This window comes from Tamandua tetradactyla, chromosome 2 (assembly GCF_023851605.1).
Source record: "Tamandua tetradactyla isolate mTamTet1 chromosome 2, mTamTet1.pri, whole genome shotgun sequence".
Classification (NCBI taxonomy): Eukaryota; Metazoa; Chordata; class Mammalia; order Pilosa; family Myrmecophagidae; genus Tamandua; species Tamandua tetradactyla.
Window position 1 is genome coordinate 56,556,782 of NC_135328.1, and position 22,847 is coordinate 56,579,628.

Consider the following 22,847-nt stretch of genomic DNA (forward strand, 5'->3'; position numbering starts at 1 on the left):
AACCCAGAGAAGGAGCAGGGCTGAGCCGCAGTAGGAAAGGGTGCTGAGAGGAGGGGAGGGGAGGGTTGGGAATGGGAGTGGATGGGAGGAGACCTCGTGTCCCTGGGAGATGGAGAGGGAGCAGCCAGGCACAGGCCCCTGGTCCCATGTCCTCCACTCTATACTTCCCCGGTGTGTTAGTTAGATTCAGTTGTCAACTTGGCCAGGTGAGGATACCTAGTTCTGTTGCTGCGGACACAAACCAATGGTATGTGAATCTCATCTGTTGCTAATTACATCTGCAGTCGGCTAGGAGGCGTGTCTGCTGCAATGAGTGACGTTTGACTTAATTGGCTGGTGCTTAAATGAGAGAACGCAATGTAGCACAGCCTAGCAGCTCAGCATTCCTCATCTCAGCACTCGCAGCTCAGCCCAGGCCTTTGGAGATGCAGAAAACAGTCACCCCGGGGAAAGTTGTTGGAACCCAGGGGCCTGGAGAGAAGACCAGCAGAGACCATCCTGTGCCTTCCACGTAAGAAAGAACCTCAGTGGAAAGTTAGCTGCCTTTCCTCTGAAGAACCAACAAAATAAATCCCCTTTTATTAAAAGCCAATCCGTCTCTGCTGTGTTGCATTCCATCAGCTAGCAAACTAGAACACCCGGGGACGACAGGGACCCGTTTGGCTGGGCCTCTGCTTTTTGGAATCTAATTACTGAGCAGCACAGAGCCTGGAAGAGCAGGTGCCCAGGGACTATTTGAGTCATTCTGGGTCAGCCTGGTTGTCCACGTGACTTGTTTGGTGTGTGTCCCAAATGCCGCTGTTGCTGATAAGACCATGGTGGCATCTCATGTTCAACATCAGTGGCCCAAAGAAACCTCCATCTGGGAGGCTCCTGGGGCTGTGCTGCACCCCCAGTGCCTCTCTGCGCTTATCTGTAGGTGGCGTGAGCTTGGACACAGAAGAGCAGGTGCTCCTGGCTCTCCACTTCCTAAGAGTCTAGTTGGTTCTTCGAAATGTCATCACGCTTGTCCTCATGTGCTGCATGTCTGCCCTCGTCTGGATCCCTGGAAAGCAGTGAAGCTGGCAGCACTGAGAAGAGGCTCCTCCTTGCTGAGTGCCCTAAACTGGCATGAGCCTCGAGCTCCCACCTCCACTGAACGTCAGAACAGGAAGGAACGCCTGGCCCTTCCCTGACGGGCTGTCACATGCCGCCTCTTCTAGGCAGAATGAATAGTTTTCCCCTCCAAGTTCCCACGGAACTCTGTCTGGTCCCTGTTGCCACACTCATGGCCTTTATGCACAGGGAGTTGTTCCACAGTGCGCCCTTCACGTGGGAATCCCATGGGAGTCATGCATTACCCACAACAACTCTTTCTGGTCCTTCTGTATACCAGACACCGGCTGGGCTCAGGGATTCCGAGCTGAGAGGGCTCGATCCTCCCTTTACAGAGCCCGGAAGCCATTCAGGGAGACAAGCAGGTAGGCACGTGAAGCCAGAGCTCCGAGTGAGGTCTCTGCAATGTGCTGGGGCGGGGCGGGGCGGGGTCTTTGCGCAGTAGCAGGTACACGCTCAGCCCTGACCAGGAGCGATTCAGGGCCTCGGTGGCAGCGGCAGCACGAGTTCTCACTTAGGGAAACTGAGGCCAAGTTAGCGGCACAGCTGGGACCAGAACCCAGAACTCCCAATCTTCTGCCTAGGGGCTGTTTGGCCGTGAGTCCAGGATTGGTTTCGCTAAGTGAATGTATGGCTCAGTGCATCGTTCATCATTCCCTCATTGCTTTACTCCTTCCAGGCCTACCATGTCACAGCCTGGAGATGAGGCGCAGAACCTGAGAGCCCCTCTGCACAGAGCTGATAGCTTAGAAAGGGACAGGCAGACACTGAGCAAGTCATCACAAAATACAGCTTTACAAATGCCGGTAACTGCTATATACTGGGAGCTGAAGGTATGCCAGGCATAGCTTAAGAGTGCTGGTACGTGTTAATGTATTTTATCTTCAAAACAATTTGGGAACTAGGAAGTATTGCCCCCTTTTTATAAATAATGGAACAGAAGAACAGAGAGTTTAAGTAACTCGGCCATGGTCACACAGCTAAAAGTGGTGGAGGAGGGATTGGAACACTCTGAATCTCAGTTTTCTCAACTTATGCAAGCAGCGTGACGCAGGTGAGCAGCAGGACTGGTTTAGTCAGTGCTCAGCAACAGCGCAGGAATTTCAGAGGCTCCTGGGCACCTGAGGTGGGCAGAGCCTCACCTCTATGCTGGTGGTTCCCCGGCCCCTGCACAGGCTTCCCGAGTGACTTTAAATGGTCAGACGTTGAACAGGACCGGGGCCACCAGGGACGTTATGCTCGGGGGAGCAGGATGGGTAAGTACTGGGCTCTCTCCGCAGAGGGCAGCGTCCCGGCCTCACAGCAGCACCTGGGCCCCCCACCCCACCCCACAGCCCACGCCAAATGGCTGCCATTCCTCAAGGTGCCCTGGGCTCGCCCATGCCCATCACTTTGCTCCTGTAGCCCCCAGCTGGATGCTGCCCACCCCACCTCGGCTGCTCTCTGCCAGGCTGCTCTGCTGGGAGCCCGCCCTCATCAGCGCAGCCCCGTGCGTCCGCCTTGGGCCCGCACCCAGGTGTGCCTGACCACTGGCCATGGGGGGAGGGGGCGCAGGTGGGCGGCCGGGATCACATATCTTCTCTCCCACCAGCCTGGAGAATTTAAAAGGGACTTCAAGGTTGGATTAAAGGCCACACTTAGCTCTAGGGGGAAATCTGGTCTAGCAGTTGGGCTCTCCTGGTATTGACATTTTACCACCTTCTTCACCGACCAAAAGTTCTGCTTTGTAGCCAATTTAAGTGCTTCTTTACATTTAAGTCCCCAAGGCTGCTTTCTCAGCTGGAGAATGCAGTCATTATTGGTAAACTTCATTCAAAAGAACTTTCTATTAATTTTTTATTTTTTCCCCCAAGAGAGTGAAATCATCCTGACACTCCACCAGGTGAGCTGTCACCTGAGCGACTCAGTGCCACCTACATGGCCAGAGCTGGTGCCGTCCCCTCACATGGCAGGGAGACCTGACCTTTAGCCCGGCCCTTCTCCCTGGGCAGACAGCTGGCCTGGACTTGTAGCAGAGGTCAGAGCCAATGTCAGCTCTCCGAGCTCGTCAGCAGCATCTGGGGAAACTGTCGGGTGCCGTGCCCTTCCTTGGACTTTCTGAGCGTGACGAGTGTGGGGTTGTTCATGAGGGTCTGTAGCAGAAGCCACCGCGTCCTGGACCTCGCTGAGACACGGGGCCCTAGGATGGATCAGTGCAGGGGGACCGGGTCAGGGTGCAGGCCTCTGCCCTTTACGCAGGCGGTAGAGGAGATGCCCGGGGAGCCGAGGTGTGTCAGGATGACATGGACAGGAACTTCTGGGAACCAGGGGGACTGGAGGGATGTGAGGCGGTCCCACAGAGCTGGGCATCTGAGTGTGTGGGGACAGTGATGAGACGGTCCAGGCTGGTGAGCCAGGCTAACAGGTGGGCTTTCCAGCAGAAGGTGGCACCTAGGTTGGGGGTGGAGGCTGGGAGTGGGCACTGGGAGGAGGCAGGAGGGGGTGCCCTGGACAGCTTGTGCTGAGCTCCATCTAGGAGGGCCTCTGGCCTGAGGCTGAGATGGCTCTGGGGACTCAGGATTCAGGATGGAGGCTCGGCCAGCAGAGTGAGGAAGCAGCCCAGTGGGCAGGCCAAGGGCCCGTGGCCTGAGAGGGTCCCACAGCCAGGCTGACTGGGAGCCACTGCTCTTAGCTCATGGGTTGTGGGGATTCAGGCACAGGGTGGGGAGCAGGAAGACAGGGTTGGTGATACCCGGGCATCTCAGGGGTCCCAGTGAGGCCTTAGGTGTTTATTCCCTGCTGTCCAACCCTAGTGTAGAACCAAACATGAAAAATTACCTGGTGATTGGTTTAGGAACTGGCATTTGACAGCCTTCTGCAGCTTCCTCTCCCTGTGGCCTGTCATCAGGATGTGACAGAAACTGACGAGTGCAGGGTTGGTGTGATAGTGGTCCACAAAGAGCATGCCAGCCCACGCCCGGAACCCTGAAACCAGGGGGTACGTCAGGCCAGGCTCTGCCTCCCCAGGATTGCCCACATGGTGCTCTTTATGACATAATTCCCATGGCAAATGCTTGCCAAATGGTACCCTTGTCTTTGCTGAGATACTGAGAAAATAAGGTATAAAGAGCTGAAAATACCAAAATATACAAATACACAAATAACCCTTAAACTCAATAAAACAACACAGAAAATGGGCTAAAGAACTAAATAGACACTTCAACAAAGAAAGTGCACAGTTGAGAAATAAGCATAAGAAAAGATGCCCAAGGCCTTATAGCATTAGGAACTTGCAAATTGAAACAAAGTCCAGTCTACACCTTTAGGATGGCTGAAGTCTAGAACAGCTACAATACCCAATGCTGGGGAGAATGTTGAGTGTCAGAAATTCTCATACATTGCTAGTGGGGATGCAAAATGGTATAGCCACCTTGTAAGACTGTCAGTTTCTGCAAAGGAAAATACAGGCTTGCCAAATTAACCAACAATCATATTCCTTGGTATTTGCCCAAAGGAGTTGAAAATTATGTCCACTAAAAACCTGCACAGGAGTGTTTAGAGCACTTTTTCTTTTTCATGATTGCCCAAAATTGGAAGCAACTGATATAGATGCCTGATCGTAGCTAAATTGATAAGGAAATTGTACAGCCATATAATGGAAAATTATTCAGCAATAAAAAAATGAGATATGAAGCCGCTAAAAACACATGGAGTAACCTTCAATGCCTGCTGCTCAATGAAGACAAGCAGTCTGCAAAGGAAACAGACTGCATGATACCAACTATATGACATTGTGGAAAAGGTAAAACTACAGACAGTAAAAAGATCAGTGGTTCCCAGAGGGTTTGGAGATGAGGTGAATAGGTGGAGCACAGAGTATTTTTCGTGCAGTGAAACTATTTTGAAGGATCTTTTATTGCTGGGTTATGACATTGTGTATTTTCCAGAACTCATATAACTGTACACACAAAGAGTGAACCCTGATGTAAACTATGGGCTTTAGACCCCAAAATTGTATCAATACTGGTTTATTAATTGCAAGGCAATAATAGGATAAGCCCTGTGTGTGGAGAGGTGTGTATGGTAAATGGGAATGCTCTTTCTATGCACTTTTTCTGTAAGCCTAAAGCTGCTGAAAATGAAATTTAAAAAAAGCAGTGGAGAGATTCCTATCCATCCATCTTATGGGAACTGGGAGCGCGTAGTGGCTGGAGCCACAGGTGCTTTTCCAGAGAAGCTCCTAGTCCACGCACTGAATGACTGAGTGAATGAATGGACATGGGGTACAACAGTCACTACATTTGCTTCTTCAGAAATGTCTTTGATTATCAAGCAACTGAATGGACCATTTTCTAAACAACATGAATGTTTAACACCACCCAAACCCCAGATGTAGTTAATTCTGAAAATCTTCAAGAAGTATTGTTCATAAACTTATTTCTCACTGTTCCGGTAGCATTTGGTGACCTCGTCCTGCCCTCCAATCCTACTAGAAAGAATGTGCCAGAACTTTCTGCACAGCAGCCTTGAACACCAGTCTGACCTTCAGGCTGTGCTCACTTTCCAGACTCAGCCTCACAGCCTCTCTGGAGCTATGCTCTAAGCATCACGTGAGCTCGGTGTCTGCACGGTCCTCCCAGGCAGCCCCACAGAGGTGCGGGGAGCAGCCGCCCCGGGGGACAGGGTGGCGGGGCTGGTGGCCTACCCATGTCGGCCCGCTCGTAGCCTCTCTGCAGGATGGTCCTGTCGATGCGCGCGATCAGCCACGTGCCCAGGATGCAGCTGAGGAGCAGCCGGGACAGGCAGGCACCCAGGCCCAGCAGCGCGTTGTAGAAGAACAGAAAGTAGCTGAAGTTGTGGAACGCGCTCCTGCAATCGGAGTGTGACAAGGAGGCTGGGCGGGTGGGCTCCGGAGCCCCCCAGACCCGGGGTCAAATCCTACCCACAGCTTGGGGACCTGGTGCGGTCAGCGGGTGCTGGGTGCAGCCACTGCCCAGCCCGGGGCGAGGACCTGCCCAGACAGAGCAGAGGCTGCTGAGCCCAGCACAGGACCAGGGCTGCCGGGGCCTGCCATTGCTTCAGCCGTGTTTGCTGGACAAGAAATCTCAGGGGGCCTCCCCGGTTTCATGGGTACAGCAGAGGCTGGGACTTTCCCTCTCCCTGCTTCAACAGTGATCTGCCTCCAGCTGTTTCAATCTGAGGGAACCTCCCAAACCACGCTCTGGTCCCAAGGTTCCCATTGCCTCTGGGATAAACGCCACATGTCCCATCCTGATATTCGAGGTCTCTCTGCTCCAGCCTTCTGGTTTAGTCACCTGTGCCCCTCCCTTACCTTCATGACCCGAGGTCCCCGGGTGCAGCCCTGTTGCATCACCCGCCTTCCCTTAGAGTGCTCTTGTGGCTTCCAGCCTCCCCCGTGCTTGGGCTGCTGTCGGCCACGCCCTCCTCTCCTCTTGCCCTTAGGTCCCCCATCCTATGGCCCCACCTGCTGAGTTGTTCATCACCCCTCTACCACCCCTTGCCTCGCCTCCTGCATTATTCATATTTCTTTTCTAGTTGGTTGGGACCCTCTGGATTCTACTGCGATTGTCTGTGTACGTGTCTGTCTCCTCCAGGGGCCTGAGAGCTGCTCAAAGGCAGGTCATGCGGGGATTATCTCTGGACCCTGGAGCCGTGTCGTTTCCTCCACAGCTCAGTCACTGTGGATGAATGACTGTGGAAGGATGAGCCTGTGCCAGGCAAAGTTGTTCTCAGGTGCTAATAAGATGCAGCCTTATGACCCACTTTGAGCAATGGACCCTTATCTGTGAAACGGAGAGCCTGAGGTCATAGGTGTGTGACGAGGCCACTAAGGTCACGCAGCTGGTAAGTGGTGGGGACAGGATGCAGCCCGACTCCAGGGCCCTCCTGCTGAAGCACGGCCTACCCGCCTCTCAGAGGGAAAAGGGTCCCCCAGGACCCAGCCAAGAGCAAGGGGGCAGAAGGCGAGACGCCGAGCGGGAGCCCCGCGACCCCCCATTCCCTCCCGCCCCCACCTGTGGTGGAGAGCCAAGGGCTTCTGCTTGTCCGCCGGGCTCATCTTCGGCTGCAGGAAGAAGGTGGCCGCGACCCGCACCTGCAGGACCATGAGACCCACGACGACAGTCACGGTGAGGCTGGAACACAGGGCGGGACAAGCCTGAGGCCACCCCCTGTCCTGAGGTGGCCTTTTCCACTCAACAACGGGCCCTTCCAGAACCCCCGGGGTAGAGGAGGGAGATGTTACCCATCCATAACTGTGCCCTGCGCCCTATTGTGCAGACCCCTCTGCGCCCATTGTGCAGACGAGAAAAGTGAGGCTCACAAAGGGCAGGTGGCTTTCCCAAGGCCACATGGTCAGGTCTCCTGGCTCCAGACCACAACTCAACACTCTAGCACTTAATTGATGTCCTCCGTGGCCACAGGACAGCAGCTGTGAGAGCGGTTTAAGAGGTTGAGACTCAAGATAAGATTGGCCTTTCAGAAGGGTCTGAGAGGAGACAAGAGACTGGGCAGGGCAGGTTTGGCCCAAAACCCACAAGGGTCCCCAGGTAAATGTGGATCCAGAGAGGTCAGTGTGGAGAGGACCCCGGAGAGCTCCACATCCCGAGTTGGCCCCTCCCGCGGGGCAGTGTGCAGCAGCGGCTCAAATGCTATGCTGGCATCAGACTACCGCACTCCATTCCTGGCACTCTTCTTTCTTGGAACAACTGCTTACCTGCCCTGTGCCTCTCTTTACTTGCCTGCAAAATGGAACATAATGTATGTGCCAGCCTGCTAGGGCAGTGAGAGAATTGGCACATGGTGAATGCTCAATAAATCCAGCATTCACTTTTAACTATCCAATGGGAAGACAGAAACTCCAAAAGCCTCACGGCAAATGAGGAGCTGTTTGAATCCACGGCTCAGATTCCCTGATTCCCTCCACCAGCCTCTCCTGCCTCTCCCGTCACTCACCTAAACCTCAATATCCTAGGTGCAAAACGGAGATATGTGTCGCCCCCACCCCACAGTCTGAGAAATTCATGGAACAGGGAGTGTGACAGCAGGCACTTGGGGCTCCCCACTCTGTGAGAGTCCATGATAAGCCTAAAGCATGCCAGAGCCGAGACCGTGGCTCCAGAGGTTACTGAGAACCCAGCAGGGAAGGGCGGGCTGTGGAGAGCGACTGCAGGGCCACACAGCGCCCAGGGCCGCGTGACCGCAGGAAGCCCACCCAGCACTTACGTCCCGATGCCCAGTCCTCGGAGCACCTCCAGGCCCTGGCCGTGGGCGACAGGCAGCACCAGGCTGTACATGAGCCCCAGGCCACACAGGCTCTGCAGCACGTGGATGATGAGGTAGCCTGCGGGCAGGGAGCGAGGGTCGCTCAGGCCCTGTGTGCTCACCCCTGCAGACCACCCCCCACCCACGCCCCCAGAGGCCCCGCAGTCTCCTGCCTGGCACATTTGCTTATGCCATTTCTTCCGCCTGGCGCGGCCTACCCTCGCTGCCTGCTGACTCACACTCCCAGCTCTTGTTCAAATGTCCTCTCCTCTGCGAAGCTCTCATGCCTGTGCTAGGCATGGAGCGTCACTTCCACCTCTGGCTCAGCGCTGCCTTCAGCACATATGGCCCACGAGCTCAGGACAGGAGTGAGGACTCCCAGCATCAGGGTGGGTTTGTCCCTGCATCCCAGTGTCCCTGGAGGGCGGGGCCTAGGGGGGGCAGCTGTCTCACCTCTCTCCTCCCTACCCAAAACCAGGCCTCTGCAGGTGCCCAGGGCGTGTGTGTGGACTTATGTCAGGTGTTGGCACTCACCCCACAGGACATACGCTATTTGCCACCCAGAGTACCTCGCTATGGCCGCCTGGGATGGAAAGAGGAAAAGGGGCATCAGAATGGAGACAACTCACCATCCCAGCACCCTGCCCAGCCCTCCTGCCTCATGGGAGGGCTACCCCTCCACCCACTGGAGTAGAGACCCGGCTTGTCCTCATCTTACAGACGAGGAAACCGAGGGCCTGAGGGGCCAGAAGACGGCCCTGCATCACACAGCAGCAGAGGACCCCAGGCCCCAGGCTGGGCCACCCACCTCCACGGGGCAGGAGAGCCCCCGGGGCGGGGAGCATTGCTGCGTCTCAGAGGACAGAGCTGTGCACACTCACCACACTTTCCGAGGGGGAAGGACTACGGAACTTCACGGGAAGAAACTGTCTGTCTCCTGACCACAGCCTCTTCATGTGCATTCTGGAGAAGGAGGGGAAATGGGTCGTGTTAATAACTCTGGGCCTTCGTGCACATCAGAGTCAATAATGAGAGACAGAAAGGCTTGGTGGGGTGGAGCCAGCGGCTCGTGCTCCTGGACTGACTACAGCTCGGGGCCACCGAGAGTTCTGGTTTCCCTTAAAAGCCGTCAAATATGTAACTTTTGCACTATATTTTATATTTACCGATTGGCAATGCTGACTGAATCTGGTAGGTAAGATTTTATATTTTTCATTCTGCTATATTTTCAAACTATTTCTACAATGAATATGGATTACTGGGTAATAAGATGAAAAACCATTTAAAAGCAGAACACCAACTTTAAACTCGATGACTGTATAGAGAAATCCAAAAGGGGTGGCACTCACTCACCATCCCACACCCCGACGACTCTTCTGCTTCCTTTTCCCACATTTAGACTAGCCCTGGGCCCTCACCCTGTTCTGTTTACATAACCGTATTAATAGTCTACCTTCTCCTTTGCGCTCTGCTCTTTGGCTTAAGCTGCCATCTCCAGCATTTCTCCAGGTAGTTTTGCAATTTTTATGCCCAAAGCTTTTCATGGTAGTAGAGAGGGTATGAAGCAGAGTGCACCCCACCACTCTCCTGTGAATGGGCCTTTATATATCAGGTTTTTACTGCTATAGATATCGTTGTAAGAACATATTTGTGTGTATCAAGGGACGTGCCCTTGGCTTTCCTTTCTTGGAATGAATTAAGAAGACTACGAAATTTGGTAATAGCCGAAGGATGGACCCTTACTAGATTCCTTATTGCCTGATCATTTTCCTAAAGTCTCTTCCAATGTCCACTGACTCTGGCAACCTGTGAGTAGGCTGGTTTTGTTGCCACTTTCCCTGTATCAGGTGACTTATAATTGGAAATATTTCAGCCAGTTTGATAGGTGTGAAATGGTCTCTTGTGCTTGTGGAGTGTTGCATGTTCCTGCTTAGCAGTGAGACTGCTCACCCAAAGCGTTGTATTTTATCATCCTGCATGGGACATCTGCTTCTGGCCACAACTGAGTAATAAGGACTGTTTTTTCCCTCCAACCTTAAATAAATAACTGAACTGAGTATATGAAACCATACTTCTCAGATACTGGATAGCAGGCAGGGCAGAGCAGGGACACTGAGAGGGGAAACCAGTGGCCCCAGCATACTGCCTGTATGCCGCTTTGAAATGATTACGTACCCCAGAAAAGTCAAGTTTTAATCCTGATCCAACCTTCTGGGGCCAGACCTATTGTTTAGTGTGGAGCCCTTTGATTGGTTGTTTCCATGGAGATTGACTCACGCAACTGTGGGTGTGAACTCTTGATTAGATGGAGATGTGCCTCTGCCCAATCAAGGTGGGTCTTGATTAGTTTCATGGAGTCCTTTAAAGGGATGAACATTTTGGAGGAAGCTCAGATGCTTGGAGTGACAACAGAGAGAGCAGATGTACATGAGACCCAGATGTTTGGAGATGCTGAAAGAAAACACTCCTGGGGAATCTGTTTGAAACCAGAAGCCAAAGACCCCAGTGGATGCCAGCCACGTGCCTTCTCCACTAACAGGTATTCTGGACCCATCGGCCTTTCTCTAGTCAAGGTATCTTTCCCTGGATGCCTTGGTTTGGACATTGTTATAGCCTTAAAACTATAAACTTGCAACTTAATAAATGCCCCTTTTAAGAGCCATTCCCTTTCTGGTATATCGTATTCCAGCAGCTTTAACAAACCAAAACAGCTAGGGACAGTTTACAGGCTACAGGGCAGCCCAGATGGGTGTGGAGTCCCTGAGTTAAAGAAATGCAACTGGGAGTCTGGGAAGTCAAGGCAGCTATATTTGCAGGCAGAGCACCAGAGAGAGAGAGCTGCATGGAGAGGAAAGAGCTGAACAGAGAAAGGAAATACTCTTCAGAGGTTTCCCTTTGAGTCTTTGGCTGACTTCAGCCCATATCACAAGGAAACTACCAAAGTCAGAAGAATGCATAAGAGATCAATAGGCAATACAGTCTCCAGAGCTCACCCAGGACTGGAATAATTCATGTTTCCACTAGTCAGCACAGAAGACCTAATAATTTATAGAGTTTTGTGTAAAGTACTCAAGGGTATTATCTATGGAGTGGACTAATTTGTCCTCAACTAAAGGTTGCTCTGGTCTTACATAACAGCGATTAAAAGCAAGCCTTAACAGGACCAAACTGCATCCCAGAATAAAACTCAAGAATGTTGAAGGATATATTAAAATATCCAGCACCTAACAATGTACAACTCACAATGCCTGTCATCCAATAACAAATTACCGGATATGTAAAACAGCAGGAGAAGACAACCCAAGATGAGGAGAAAATTAAATCAATAGAAACAGACCAAGAAATAACACAGAATGTAGAATTTATAGACAAGGACATTAAAACCATTATTATAGCCATATTCCCACCTGAACACACACATATTTGTGTCATGCATAGAAAGTTGCTGGAAGGCTATGTAAGAAATGATTGACCCTGGTGAGCTCTAGGGTAACAGGCTGGGATATAGGTGTGAGGAAGAATCACTTTGCATTCAATATTTCTTTGTAATGATTTTAAAAATGAAAAAGCTGATATATAAGTTGGAATAATGTAAAGGGAAATTTTAAATGTAATGCAGTTCCTTGTGTTTTTTTCTAGCCCCATAGATCCTGGAAAGGTGCCAGGACAGGGATCATCACTCGGGTGGCAAGTGTGGACGCTGAGGTTCAGACAAGCCAGTGAATGGCTCTGGTTACAGATCAGGGGTGTGAGAATGGACCCGAGTACTGTTCTCCTCACTCCACTTTCCTTGTCTTAACCTGCGTCCTCCGCCATGGCCCAGCCACATTCTGCAGCCCGGTCTGCACCATGTGATCGTGGCTGGTTGTCATCGGCCATCAGGGCATGCAGGAGCAGAAGTGACCACCCTGCCCACAGGGACGGGAGGATGGAAAGAGAGAGAGAGAGGAGGGAGGTGGGGCTGCCATGGAGGGCTGAGACCCCTTCTCTTGGATGCCATCTGCAAGAAACACATGCTTTGGGCCAGCAGATGGGAAGGTAAAAGGGCTGGATGATCCAAAAGGATGGAAATTAGCCCTGGGATCCCTGTGAGTGAGCATGTCTGTGTGTTGCGTGTGTGTCTGTTCTAGTTTGCTAGCTGCCGGAATGCAATATACCAGAAATGGAGTGGCTTTTAAAAGGGGGAATTTAATAAGTTGCTAGTTTACAGTTATAAGGCCGAGAAAATGTCCCAATTAAAACAGGTCTATAGAAATGTCCCATCTAAGGCATCCAGGGAAAGATACCTTGGTTCAAGAAGGCCGATGAAGTTCGGGGTTTTTCTCTCAAGTGAGAAGGCACATGGTGAACACAATCAGGTTCCTCTCTCATCTGGAAGGGCACATGGCGAACACGGCATCATCTGCTAGCTTTCTCTCCTGGTTTCCTTTCATGAAGCTCCCTGGGAGGCGTTTTTCTTCTTCATCTCCAAAGGTCGCTGACTGGTGGATTCTGCTTCGTGGTGCTGCAGCATTCTCTGCTCTCTCCGAATCTCTTGCTTTCTCCAAAATGTTTCCTCTTTGAAAGGACTTCAGAAACTAATCAAGACCCACCCAAATGGGTGGAGACACATTTCCCCCAATTCCACTTAACAACCACTCTTGATTAAATCACATCTCCAGGAAGATAATCTAATTACAGTTTCATACATGCAACACTGAATAGGGATTGGAAGAAATGGTTGCCTTTACAAAATGGGATTAGGATTGAAACATGGCTTTCTAGGGTACATACATTATTTCAAACCTGCACAGTGTGCATCATGTGTGAGAGAGAGACAGGGAGAGGGAGGCAGAGACAGAGAGAGATAGAGAAGTGCATTGCATCCCCAAACTCAATTGGTATCTACATGTAAGCACTTCCTAAATATGTTGGTCCATCCCCTCTGCTCATGCTGCTGTTCTTAAGATTGCTGCTCCTGTGTCCTTCCGTCCTTGCTGTGTCCTTGAGGCTGATTCCCCTGCTGGGAGCCTGGTGTGATTTATCTCCTATCCTGCAGCCCTTGAATACAGGGCAGGTCTTGAGGCACCTAGAGAGGCAGGGTGTGCACAGGAGATAACGTGGTCTATGGGTCAAAAAGACATGGTCGTCAGCCAATTTCTTGGGCAAGTTATTTAATTTTGTTAGGTCTCACTTCCTCAGCTGTAAAAAATGGAGTTGACAGAACTTACTCCTTGGTCTTGTGGTGAAAATCAAATGGAGATTCTTTTCTCAAAGTCTAATCCATAGTCAGAACTCAGTTCAATGTCTTTTTCCTATTCCTGCCAATAGATGTGGTTTTCCATGTCACCCACCCATATCCTTGACATCAAAGCAGACCCAAGCACATGGGCTTCTCCATGACCTGGTTTTATACTGGGACTAAGTTTACCATCTGGTGGATGCCAAAGTCATCACAGGGGACTCGATGGGCACCTGCCCCACCCCTGTGCCATCTTCCTCTCTTCCTCAGGCTCCTGCAAACACGTCTCCACTCCCTCATCTAGGCCCATAGTCAGAGGATACTATTTGAGTGCCCAGAGACCTTTATCCTTCCCACTTACACTTCACAATTACTGTTGTTTGGGTTCAGGAGACTCAGTGCCCTAGACATTATATAGACCAAGTGTCTGTGCATTCGGGACCAGTCTGTTGCCATGGGATTCTGAGAAGACCTTGACACATGCTTTATTGTCGAAGTCACTCAACATCCTCCCAGAGCCCTCTTACCTGTAACAGGCCAAAATGTGGAACAGATAAGTCACACATGTGAGGGCAGCAGGCAAAATGGTCACCACCCAGACTTCTGAAAGAGAAAAGGTGGCAGGCAAGGTCTCAGAAAATACATCAGAAACACTATTTTGTAAACACAGAAAACCATACCAGGAAGGTCTGCCTTTAATGCCTTTTTTTAAAATAACATTTTGGCTTATTTTTCTTTTGCATTTCAGATAAACACCATTGCTATTCATTATCTGCTGTACAATCCTCTCCTTCGATGCTACTATTTTCACTCTACAGTATGTGAAAGGAAGAGAAAATTATGGAGTGTACACACCATAGGTAGCCTCCATTAATGATGTTTTCCAACATTAATGATGTTGGAAAACATCATTAATATTTGGACTTTGAATTGATAGTTGTTTAGGGAGGTGACTCGCCCCCAGTCACACAGCAGCCAGGTGTAGAGGGACTGGAAACAAGACCTCGTGGCTACTCATTCACCCATCTCTCAGGAAAGTTTTAGTACTTAGATTTTCAAACAAACTCGTTTGAGGGCTTGTCTGGAGTCTGTGCCATCCCCAGGGGAGGGGGGAAGCCCCACCCAGGTGGAATCCCTCTCTCAAGGAATTCAGACAACGCTGTAGTAATGCGTTGTGTGATGCGAGCATAAGAATAGACATATGGAGGCCTGGTAAACAAGATGGCGGCTTAGCAATGTGCACATTTTAATAACCTGGGGCCACATCAGTGATTGGACACACAGCGTACCCAAATCTAGACCAGGTGGACAGGCTGTGAGCCCCCCCAGAACCGTGAGTTCCCCAAGCCGCAGTGGCCGGTGCCCCTCCCCCACAGGCTGCTTCCCAGAGGGGAAAGGAAAGAGACTTTACCAGCAGCAGGGGCTGAGCCCAACCAAACACCAGTTGTGACTACTAAAATTCTGACTACTAAAAATAGGCCGCCAGCTCAGGTGAACCTGGTGAAAGCGGAGGTCACTCATTTTTGCCCCGGCGCCAAGGGGGCAGGGCTGACGGAAAAAGGGAAAAAAAAGGAGGAAACAGAGGTTTTGGTGGCTGTGTTTCTACAAAAGCTTGACTGCCTTTGGATACAGTGGCAGGGTGCCTCAGGCTGCAACTGCCCCAGGCACAGGCAGAAACAAACTCGTTTGAGGGCTTGTCTGGAGTCTGTGCCATCCCCAGGGGAGGGGGGAAGCCCCACCCAGGTGGAATCCCTCTCTCAAGGAATTCAGACAGCAGGTCTTGGTAGTTTGAAGCCATTAAAACCAGCCTACAATCTCTCCTCTGTCTCCAGTATGCCCCCAGCCAAAGTTAAAGGTACCACATCATCTTATGCTGGTGGAACCTGCAGACAGACAAGCACCACATACATGGCAGGATAAGAAAAACAGAGCCCAGAGACTTCACAGGTAAGTCTTTCAACCTGCTGGGTCTCACCCTTGGGGAAAACTGATGCAGATGACTCTTTCCTCCTAATAGGAGGCCAGTTTGGTCTGGGAAAATCCAGCTGGGGTCTATAATACCTAAGTAGACCCTCCTAAGTGTGGGGGGAAAATGTCACCATACAAGCAGGGCAAGAAACAAGAAAACAAGAACTGCAAAATTCTCCTCTGTTAAACAAAACTTAAGCTAGAAGTCCAGATAAAGCTGAATTGAATGTCAAAGAACAGACAGACAACAAATTCATCCAGCAAGAAAACCCAAGGTAAAAGAAGTGAAATCAATCTCCAGAATAACCTAATTAAGGTAATTAAATGCCTAGACACCAGCAAAAAATAACAAATCACACTAGGAAAATTGAAGATATGGCCCAGTCAAAGGAACAAACCAACAATTCAAATGAGATACAGGAGCTGAAACATTTAATTCAGAATATACGAACAGACATGGAAAACCTCATCAAATACCAAATCAATAAATTGAGGGGGGATATAAAGAAGGCAAGGAATGAACAAAAAGAAGAAGCAAAAAGTGTGAAAAAACAAATCACAGAATTTATGGGAAGGAAAGGCATGGTAGAAGAGATGAAAAAAGCAATGGAAACCTACAATGGTAGATTTTGAGAGACAGAACAGAGGATTTCTAAACTGGAGGATGGAACATCTGAAATCAGGCAAGAAAAAGAAACTATAGGGAAAAAAAAAGGAAAAATATGAGCAGGGACTCAGGGAACTGAAAGACAATATGAAGCACACAAATGTACGTGTTGTGGGTGTCCCAGAAGGAGAAGAGAAGGGAAAAGGAAGAGAAAAACTAATGGAGGAAATTATTACTGAAAATTTCCCAACTGTTATGAAAGACTTAAAACTACAGATCCAAGAAGTGCAGCGTGCCCTCAAAGAGAATAGATTCAAATAGACATACTCCAAGACATTTACTAATCAGAATGTCAGAGGTCAAAGAGAAAGAGGGAATCTTGAAAGCAGCAAGAGAAAAGCAAATCATCACATACAAGGGAAACCCAATAAGACTATGCACAGATTTCTCAGCAGAAACCATGGAGGTAAGAAGACAGTGGGGTGATATATTTAAATTATTAAAAGAGAAAAACTGCCAACCAAGAATTCTGTATCCAGCAAAATTGTCCTTCAAAAATGAGGGAGAAATTATAACATTTTCAGATAAAAAAATCACTGATGGAACTTGTGACCAAGAGACCAGCTCTGCAAGAAATACTAAATGGAGCACTAGAGACAGATACGACAAGACAGAAGAGAGAGGAGTGTAGAAGAGTGTAGAAAGGAAGACTATGAGTAAACATAAAAAGAAGGAAAATTAGATATGACATATAAAATCGAGAAGGCAAAATAGTAGAAGAAAGTACTACCCGTGCAGTAATAACACTAATTGTTAATGGATTAAACTTCCCAATCAAAAGACACAGACTGGCAGAATGGATTAAAAAACAAGACCCATCTATATGCTGTCTCTACTCAAAGGACATGAGAGCAAGCACACAAATGGACATTTGCACACCAGTGTTTATAGCAGCATTATTTACAATTACCAAGAGATGGAAGAGCCAAAATGTCCATCAACAGACAGGTGGCTAAACAAACTGTGGTATATACATACGATGGAATATTATGCAGCTGTAAGACAGAATAAAATTATGAAGTATGTGACAACATGGATGGACCTTAAGGACATTATGCTGAGTGTGATTAGCCAAAAACAAAAGGACAAATACTGTATGGTCTCACTGATATGAACTGACATTAGTGAATAAACTTGGAATATTTCATTGGTAACAGAGACCATCAGGACATAGAAATAGGGTAAGATATTGGGTAACTGGAGCTGAAGGGTACAGATTGTGCAACGGGACTGAATATAAAAACTCAGAAATGGACAGCACAACACTACCTAACTGTAATACAATTATGCTAAAACACTGAATGAAGCTGAATGTGAGAATGATAGAGGGAGGAGGGCTGGGGGCATAAATGAAATCACAAAGAAAGATAGATGAAAAAGATTGTGATTGTATAATCTAGGAATGCCTAGAGTGTATAATGATAATGACTAAATGTACAAATTAAAAAATGTTTTGTATGAGGAAGAACAAAGGAAAGTTATTACTGCAGGGTCTGAAAATAAATGGTAATTAATATTTTAAAATTTCAACTTATGTGTGAGACTAAATCAAAAAATGTTTATTTGGCACAAAATTTATATTTTGACTAGTGCATCTCCTAATATAACTTATGTAGATAGTTGGTTGAACAACATAAGTACATGGAACCTTGGGTAGGACATTAGATTTTATTGGTTTGTCCAGAGTGATGCTCCGATGAATCCCAGAGTGATTTGATCAGTGAGTGGAAAAGTATTTGCAAAGTCCCCTTCAGGGAATGGTGAGAACGGGGGAAAATTCAATCTCCCCAAGTTGAATTATTGATATTCTCACAAGCAGTACGGACAACCAAAGCTATAGGCTGGCCCCCAGTTTTGGGGTTTATTCACATGAAGTTAACCCTACAAAGGATAGGTCAAGCCTACTTAAAATTAGGCCTAAGAGTCACCCCCAAGAGAACCTCTTTGGTTGCTCAGATGTGGCCTCTATCTCCAGCCAATACAACAAACAAACTCACCACTCTCCCTCTGTCTACATGGGACATGACTCTCAGGTGTGTAGATCTTCCTGGCAACGTGCAACAGAAATCCTAGAATGAGCTGAGACTCAGCATCAAGGGATTGAGAAAAACTCTAGAATGAGCTGAGACCCAGCATCAAGGGATAGAGAAAACCTTCTCGACCAAAAAGGGGAAGAGTGAAATGGGACAAAGTGTCAATGACTGAGAGATTCCAAACAGAGTCGAGAGATTATCCTGAAGGTTATTCTTACACATTAAGTAGATATCACCTTGTTATCCAAGATGTAATGGAGAGGCTGGAGGGAACTGCCTGAAAATGTAGAGCTGTGTTCCAGTAGCCATGTTTCTTGATGATGATTGTATGAGGATATAGCTTTCACAGTGTGACTGTGTGATTGTGAAAGCCTTGTGTCTGATGCTCCTTTTATCTACCTTGTCAACAGAGGAGTAGAACATATGGAATAAAAATAAATAATAGGGGGAACAAATTTTAGAATAAATTCAGTTTGAAATGCTAGTGATCAATGAAAGGGAGGGGTAAGGGGTATGGTATGTAAATTTTTTTTTCTTTTTCTGTTTTTGTTTTATTTTTCTGTTGTCTTTTTATTTCTTTTTCTGAATTGATGCAAATGTTCTATGAAATGATGATGATGATATGCAATTACATGATGATATTGTGAATTACTGATTATATATGTAGAATGGAATGAGCATATATTACAGATGTTTGTGTTTTTTTCTTGTAACTTCTTTTTAATTTTTAAAAAATTATTTAAAAAAAAGAATAGACATATGATTCAATGGAATCATGTTAAGAGACAAGAAATAAACTTTCACTTTTTCAGTTACTTCATCTTCCATAATGATTCCAAGTCAATTCAATGGAGGAAAAGTACTCTTTCAACAATGGTGCTGGGACAGCTAGATAACCACATACAAAAGAAAAAAGTTGGATCCCTTTCCCACACCATATACCAAAATTAACTCAAAATGGACATAGATCTAAATGTTAGAGTTAAAATGACAAAACTCTTAGGTGAAAATATGGGACTAAATCTTTGTGGCCTTGGGCTCAACAATGGAATTTCAAATGCAAGACCAAAAGCACAAATGACAAAAGAAAAAATAGATTAATTGAACTTCTTCAAAATTAAAACCTTTGTGTTTCAAATTTTGGTCACTATAAAGAAAGTGGAAAGGCACACCACAGAGTAGGAGAAATTATTTTCATATCATATCTGATAAAGGACTTGGATATAGAATATAAGAGAATTCTTAACATGCAATAAAAAGAGCAAAGAACCCAATTAAAAAATGGGCAAGAATTTGAGTATACATTTCTACAAGGAAGATACACAAGTGGTTAATAAGTACATTACAAAATGCTCAACTCATTAACCAAAAAGGAAAGTAAAATCAAAACCACAATGAGACATCACTTTTAGTCTACTAGCATGGATATAGTAACAATAAAAAGGTAGCTAATAACAAGCATAGACAAGAATGTAGAGGAATTGGAACTCTTATGCACTGCTGGTGGGAATGTAAAATGGTGCCAGAACTTTGGATAGCAATCTGGCAGTTGCTCAAAAAGTTAAATACAGAGTTACCATATGACCCAGCAGCTCTACTTCTAGATATATACACCCAAGAGAAAGAAGAAATGAAAATATATTTCCACACAAAAACTTGTACATGTTCATTGTATATTATCTATATTAGTCCCACAAGTAGAAACAACCCAAATGTCCCTCAGCTACTGAATGGATAAATAAATGTGGTATTTATTCCATATAATGGAATATTATTTGTTAATAAAAAGAAATGAAGTTTCCACAAGCTGTGCTGAGAAAACTGGATAACCCTATTAAAATGAATGAAGGTGGACCCTCGCTCACACCATATACAAAGATTAACTCAAAATGGATCAAGAACCTAGATATAAAAATCAAAACCATAAAACTCCTAGAAGAAAACATAGGGAACCATCCTCACGACCTTGTATTAGGCAGTCATTTCTTAGACTTTATACCAACAACATGAGCAAAAAAAGAAAAAATAGATAAATGGGACAATCAAAATAAAACTCTCTTGATTATCACAGGACTTTATCAAGAAAGTAAGAAGATGTCCTACATGGTAGGTAAGTAGACTGGTGCAGCCTCTCTGCAGGGTAATGGAGTGAATCCACTGGATCTAAACATAGGGTAGACATGGGATTAAGCAATCCCATTACCAAGCGTATACCTGGAAGAACTGAAAGCAGGGACATGAATAGACATTTGTGCACTAATATCTATGGCAGCATTATTCATGACAGCCAATGGATGGAGGCGACCAAAGGGTCCAGCAACTGATGAGCAGAAGGGCGAGCTGTGGTATATACAGACGACAGAACATTGTGCAGCTGTAGAAAGGAATGAAGCCGTGAGGCATACAACAAGGTGAACGAACCCAGAGGACATTATGTTGAGCACAGTAAACCATAAACAAAAGGACAACTATTGTATGGTCTCATCTAGAAAATTCTTATTAAAAAAGTAGGGCCTAGATTGTAAGCTCTCTTACAGTAGTCACATTATTCCTGAGTTCTAACTGTTACTTCTAAATTCTGAGATGCTACGTTCTTTGTGTATACTTTGGTAGTTCACTGGATCAATGGTTATCTGTGTGACACTAATACTCAGAGTTTAGAGTTATGCAGCTCTGAAAGTCAGCATTACTCCATACAGAAAATTGATAAAGAGGCTGAAAAATAGATCAAACTTCAATCAGAGATATGAATGAAGCTGATCTGGTTGGGATTAAGGCAAAGCAGCATACAGGGTAAACCTCAACTTCTGCTGAGACCAGAGGAGATCATTTATTTTGTCCAAAATTATGTAGCACACTAACTTAATCTGTTTGGCCAGTTTATTTAAACAACCTAAATACACAGAGCCTAAAATATGGAATAAGATCTGGTGACTCTGTATAGCTTACTGTAATACCATGATATATTCCAGAGTATTTTGAGTAGATAATTAAAAAAAATATATCTTCCTTGAGGAACTGGAGAAAAAAGTATGCAACTATTAAACTTTCCCATCTGGGAAATTCCTGATATTCCCTTAAGCACTGGGGACTCCCCATTTAAAAAGCCAAGCCCTCAATCTTGAGTTTACCCCTTATGAAACATTTTTTCTGGACTGGTAAAGCTAAGCCTACTTATAAACACACCTACAAGTCACCCCGAGAAAACCTCTTTTGTTGCTCAGATGTGGCCTCTCTCTGTCATAAGCCAAACCCTGCAAATAAACTCATTACCTTCTCCACTATGCGGAACATGATTTTCAGGGATGTAAGTCACCATGGCAACGTGGGACATGACTCCCAGGGATGATCCTGGCCCTGGCATCATGAGATTGAGAATGCCTTTTTGATCAGAAGGGGGAAAAGAAATTTACCAAATAAGGTTTCAGAGGCTAAAAGATTCCAAATAGTGTCAAAAGGCTGTTCTGGAAGTTACTCTTATACAAGCTTCAGCCAGATATTGCAAATTGCCATGGTATGCCAAGCCCCAACCAACAGTATTCCCTCAAAACTCTAAAGAAAACCCAAGGCTCCATCTAAGACTCTATAAAAGTTTTATTTATTAAGTTTATTTTTCAGAAACTTAAAACCTCCAGATTGCTCCTACTCCAGATAAGCCCTGAAACTTATAGGTAGAAGGTTGTCTTATTACATCAACCAGTTGTATTCCCTTACCCCATTGTCATGGTCAGGTTCATGTGTCAACTTGGCCAGGTGGTGGTATCTGTTTGTCTGGTTGGGCAACTGCTGGCCTGTCTGTTGCTATGAGGACATTTTATAGAATTAAATCATGATCACATCAGCTGCATCCACAGCTGATTCCATTTGTAATCAGCCAAGGGGAATGTCTTCTGCAATGAGTGATGCTTAATCTCATCACTGGAAGCCTTTTAAAGCAGATTCAGAAGAGACAGGCTCTCTACCTGCTTCAGCCGGCAAGCCTCTCCTGTGGAGTTCATCCAGACCCTCCTTTGGAATCGTTGGTTTCACAGCCTGCCCTACAGATTGTGGACTCTACATTCCCACAGTTACGTGAGACACTTTTATAAATTTTATATTTATGAATATTTCCTATTGATTCTGTTTCTCTAGAGAACTCTAGCTAATACACCCATAGTATCGATAACCCTTTTCAACATGGAGAAGTTAGAAAGGTCATTGTCTAAATATCCCTGAAGATAGAGAGAATGATCAAATGAGAGCAAAGAGTTATAACAGAAAAGTTACTATTTAACAAATGATTATGACTGCTGGCTCATTATATAGATATTTCTTTTTACTTTCTAGTGTATTAGAATAGCCAGAGGGAAGTGCCTAAAATGGGGGAAGTATAACCCATACAATACTTTGAAATTTTCTCAATAACTATTAAACTGTACTTTGAAATTTATCTCTTTTCTGAATATATGTTATATTTCACAGTAAAATATTTTTAAAAGACAACTACTGAATGGGAGAAAACATTTGGAAATCATATATCTGGTAAAGGCTTAATATCAGAATATATAAAGCACTCCTACAACTCAACAAGAAAAAGACAAACAAGCCATTTTTAAAATGG

The 22,847-nt window shown here is 46.6% G+C and overlaps 1 protein-coding gene across 5 annotated transcripts in view; it reads right to left on the reverse strand.

The window, feature by feature from the left end:
* Positions 1–2,914: 2,914 nt before the first annotated feature.
* The window catches only part of LOC143673317 (stimulated by retinoic acid gene 6 protein-like), a 57,399-nt gene continuing 37,466 nt past the window's right edge, over positions 2,915–22,847 (reverse strand). For 3 of the 5 annotated variants that reach the window (XM_077147642.1, XM_077147643.1, XM_077147639.1), the window contains 9 exons: positions 14,107–14,182; positions 13,247–13,426; positions 9,240–9,321; positions 8,893–8,941; positions 8,320–8,437; positions 7,110–7,229; positions 5,780–5,943; positions 3,913–4,059; positions 2,915–3,274 (listed from right to left, as the gene is read on the reverse strand). In XM_077147642.1, coding sequence (XP_077003757.1) covers positions 3,126–3,274; positions 3,913–4,059; positions 5,780–5,943; positions 7,110–7,229; positions 8,320–8,437; positions 8,893–8,941; positions 9,240–9,321; positions 13,247–13,426; positions 14,107–14,182 — 1,085 coding nt within the window. In that variant the 3' untranslated portion in view covers positions 2,915–3,125. The remainder of the gene's footprint in view (positions 3,275–3,912; positions 4,060–5,779; positions 5,944–7,109; positions 7,230–8,319; positions 8,438–8,892; positions 8,942–9,239; positions 9,322–13,246; positions 13,427–14,106; positions 14,183–22,847) is intronic. The other 2 variants (XM_077147641.1, XM_077147640.1) reach the window with 2 other exon arrangements.